Below are 4,689 nucleotides of genomic sequence, written 5' to 3'. Positions count from 1 at the left end.
TCTATCCCTCTCCCTTCCTCTCTGTAAAAAATCAATAAAATATATTTAAAAAAAAAATAAAAATAAATAAATAAAACTAGACGCCTGGTGCACAAAATTTGTGCAGTTGGGGGCGGAGGTCCCTCAGCCTGGGAGCCCTCTGGGGATGAATGACTGCCGGCTTAGTCCCAGCCCTAAGCTGGCAGTCGGACATCCTTAGCACTGCCACAGAGGCAGGAGAGCCTCCCACCAATGCGGTTGCGCTCACCAGCTGTGAGCCCAGTGCTCCCCCTGTGGGAGTGCACTGACCACCAGGGGGCAGCTCCTGCATTGAGCATCTGCCTCCTGGTGGTCATTCCGCCATTTGGTCTATTTGCATATTAGCCTTTAATTATCTATAAAGAGTATAATATGCTAATTAGACAGGAGAGCCACTAATTAGACAGGAGATCCGAACGACTTTCCAGCTGAACCCCTTGCACGAATTTCATGCATCGGGCATCTAGTATAACTTTTTAAAATTTTCAATTACAATTGACATACACAATTCTTATTGTCAACACATAAGTTATTTTTTAGTATTCTCAGCAAAGAGCAAAAAGAAGTACTATCAGGGACAGATATGAAAATATTCAGAAGGAATAATGATCTGTATATAATCCACACCAGCTGCCGCCAACTGGTGGTCCGCGGACCACTGATGGTCTGTGAGGTCTGAAAGGTTGGTGACTGCTGATCCAGACAGTCCTCTATGTTGTTTCCTCATCTCTCATTTTGGAAATTAACTAGCACTAAAGGAAGTAAAGATGGGAGCATATTACCTAAAAGTCATTGGAAGCCATCTGTTTTATGCTGCCAGTCAACAAAGCCAGAAGAGTTAAAACCCAAGACCTGTCAGGTCACAGAGCTACATCAATAAGTAACATTGAACTCAAGCCCTTACACCTAGCTTTACTATTATTTCCTAACGACACAAAAAGAGTAGGTAACTACTTTTGCATGTATATTTCCATTGTTTAAAAAGCATTGAGCAAAATATGAATTATAGCTAAGTCCTGTCTCGTTCCCAAATAATCACTCTTCTGAACTCTCAAGTGCCTTTCTAACACTTGTTACTTTTTAAGCAACATGTCTTAACCCTCTATCTATCAAGATCTTGCAGTGTGAGGCCGGGTCCAAACAGCTCAGTTGTTAAGAGCATCATCCCGATATGTCTAAGTTTTGGGTCTGAACTCTAGTTAGGGCACATACTAGTACAAGAAGCAACCAATGAACGCATAAGTAAGTGGAACAACAAATGTGTTTCTCTCTCTCCCCAAAAATAAAATCTTTCAGTGTAGACAGCAGCATTCAATAAGTAATGAATGATTTCATTTTTACCATTTTATCCATTCCTTTTGGTCCAAGGCTTGTTCTAATAGCATCAGCAACAGCTGCAAAGGAAAACAAAATCAAGAAGACTCTTAAAGAGCAAATTACTTTTCTTCTCAAATGATCTTTCTGTCCTTATAAGGATATTGTGCAGAACATTTTACCATGTCCACTAAAGAAAACTCATTGTTGTAATAACAATCTACTGGAAACAGGGTAACTTACTCCTTTAATTGTAGGACACACACTTCATGTTAAAGTCACTATACATAGTCCTTATGCTCTGCCTATGACAGAATAAATTTTGAGGATTTATCTAATCTTCCTTTAAATGTCAAAATGATATTATCTCTGAATGAGGACTGTATTCTTTTCTCTATTCTTTAAAATAAGACAAGCAGCAATAAGACAGGCAAGACCTCCTACCATACTATGTAATTAACTTGACCCCTCCCTCCAAAAAATGAGAAACAAACACAAAACTAAAATCACAGTTTTCATCATTATCAATGTTATGAAACATCTCTAGATATACAGTCTACCATGCTAAAGTTACTTATTCTTATTATCTGTTCATGAGACTGTTTCTATTTTAGTCCTCTTACTATCTTCTAAGAGAAATTGGAATTGATGAATACTTGACCCCTTTTCTTTGACAAGGTCTGGACAACTGATTAAATATTTCCCTTTCTCACATACCATCTCACTCCATATACATAGGGTTGAAATTGTACATTAATAGTTTCTGTGTACTCCACAGCTAGCATAAGGCTCCCCGCCTTGTGAACAATAATAGATAACCTTAAAGAGTTACGAGAAAATATTTGGTGTAATTTAAAAATTATTTTCTACCTAATTATTTCATAGTTTGAGGCTGCTGTTCCTAATTGCCCAGTCAATATTATTACTCTTCCAAGCAATTTTAGTGGCCTCTCATGGCCATAATTCTACAAGCAGACCAACCAATTCACTGGCTGGGGTGGCTCAATTGGTTGGAGTCATCCCATACATCAAAAGGTGTTGGGCTGGATCCCCAGTCTGGGTGTGCATGGGAGGCAATGGATCAATGTTTCTCTCTCACATCTATGTTTTTCTCTCTCCCCTACTCTCTTTAAAATCAATTTTAAAAAAAGAATGCCCTTAATTCATCTACTTGAAGACACTAGAAAAACACATATTATATATGCTTAACATCTCCCAAAGTGTCTGAAGTTTAACATACACCATGTGGTACACTGTATTGTCTGTTAAATGACTCATACAGAATAGTACTAGATATAACATCAAAATAAAAAACTGGCTCCCTGCCCTAACCAGTTTGGCTCAGTGGATAGAGCATCGGCCTGTGGACTGAAAGGTCCCAGGTTCAATTCTGGTCAAGGGCATGTACCTTGGTTGTGGGCACATCCCCAGTGGGAGGTGTGCAGGAGGCAGCTGATCGATGTTTCTAACTCTCTCTCTCTCCCTCCCTTCTCTCTGTAAAAAAATCAATAAAGTATACATATATATATAAAAACTGGCTCCCTGAATTTAACTACAGATGCACATTGCAGCAGCTTTTCTCAATTAGTTTGTAAGTTTTGTCTGACTTGGAAAGACTAGCTGTGTTATTTTGCTCTGAGTCTCTAGGTGGTCTCCCTTCCCCACATGCATATTTCCCTTGTCCAGTTTCAATTCTCTGTTCACTGCTGTTTCAAAGGTCACCTAAGTAAACCTTCCATGCTGTATCTTCCTTGTTCGTTTAAAATCTTATTATATAGCTCTTTTGACCCTCCACATGGCCCCAGAATTTAACATCTTGTTTCTAACATAATAAATCTAAGCTTCCACTATGCCCCCTAGATAACTACCTACCCCATCTTTACTTCCAGGTATATTCTCTCCTGAGTTTCCAAATGACTCCCTAAATCTACTCACCTGGTCATTTTGACCTCTCCAACTCATCAGGCCCATATCCGAACCTATTCTTATTCCACCACCCTTCCTCCAGTGCACAGCAAGTCCTCAATGTCATTGATAGGTTCTTGGAATTACAGCCAAATGACATATAAGGAAACCAATTTTACCACAGGGGAATTGATAAACGCAATAGGTAAGTCACTAGGGCATCTTTATCAACAATATAAAGAAACCACGTTGAACAAAGCATTACTCGAGGGCCTGCTGTATCTGTTTCTTTAGCATCATCACACCCTCAATCACTTCAGATGACGACCTCAAATACGTATTCGTAAGGCTGTATTTTATATATATGGGGCTCTTCGTACGCTTTCTTACTTAATGCCCACAGCAACCCTGCAAGTTAGCTTTAACTCATTCCACTGAAAAATGGTTTCTAGCCAGGGCAGTTGTGCAAATCCTCTCCAGGACACCAGGCCCTTCAAGATTTGGCCCAACCCTATCCTTCCCATCTCACTTTCATGACCATCCCCCCCCAACACACACTCTCTCTCATGCTCTTTTTCTAACCCGAATGAAATACTCACTTTTCCGCAATACACATCACAATCTCTTAAGCCTTGTTCTCACCTTTCCTTCCAGAATCTATCTGAATTAGATTTCTCTTAATCCTCACAACTCTAGTAAGAAACATTTTTCTCCTCAATTTTATAGGTAAGAAAGCCTCGCCTAGAGATTACAGGTTACAAAGCCACGAAGTAACGGCAACAGAGTCTTGATGGCCAAAGTGTTCTACCCCAAAATCCAACTCTGGCAAACTGTTCATGTTTCCTGGTTTGCCTGTGTTTGGTTGCACATGCCTAGAGAACATAAACGCACAGTGTAGCTTTCCACAATTATTCCCAAGCAAAACGGGCAAATCTGTTCCCCACAGCCCAATACGAAGGGCCCCGCCCCAACTTCAGCGTGAAGAGCTTATCCAATTCGACTCAACAGCTGAGCGAGGAAAACTTATTTAAATGTTATTTTTATAAGAACAAGAGAACTGCTAAGTATCGTGCAGACATTTTACCAGTGGGACCAACAGGCAGATCAGCGACAGGGCTTAACTGTCAGAACCTCAGGGACCGCTACAAGCGTGAGTGAACAGGCTGAACTACGGGCGTCCAGGTCCCGGAATGCGGAAAATCCATACTCCGGGTCGAGAGTTATCGGCAGAAAATAATAGGATCCTCTCACGGGACTGCCGCTCCTTAAGGACAAGGGGGGATCACTGAACCATGACCACCCAAAAGCAGGGCGAGAACGCAGAGTCCGACCCCGTAGGGCCGCGGGCTAGGCCCCGGGAGCGATACCTTTGGCCGCGGAGATGTTGCTGAAGCGGATCTGGGCCGGCTTATCCCGGTCCTGATAGGCGCTTTTGTAGCGGCCGCCGGCAGC

General features: G+C 41.5%; 1 protein-coding gene across 1 annotated transcript in view; it reads right to left on the bottom strand.

Moving 5' to 3' along the window:
• The window catches only part of CCT4 (chaperonin containing TCP1 subunit 4), a gene marked incomplete at its 5' end in the record, with an annotated part of 16,054 nt that extends 11,365 nt beyond the window's left edge, over positions 1–4,689 (bottom strand). Inside the window, 2 exons of the mRNA XM_015557851.1 lie at positions 1,360–1,412; positions 4,605–4,689. Of these exons, the coding sequence (XP_015413337.1) occupies positions 1,360–1,412; positions 4,605–4,689 (138 nt within the window). The remainder of the gene's footprint in view (positions 1–1,359; positions 1,413–4,604) is intronic.

Source organism: Myotis davidii, unplaced genomic scaffold (assembly GCF_000327345.1).
Source record: "Myotis davidii unplaced genomic scaffold, ASM32734v1 scaffold6, whole genome shotgun sequence".
Classification (NCBI taxonomy): Eukaryota; Metazoa; Chordata; class Mammalia; order Chiroptera; family Vespertilionidae; genus Myotis; species Myotis davidii.
This window is presented reverse-complemented; position numbering and strand designations above follow the sequence as displayed.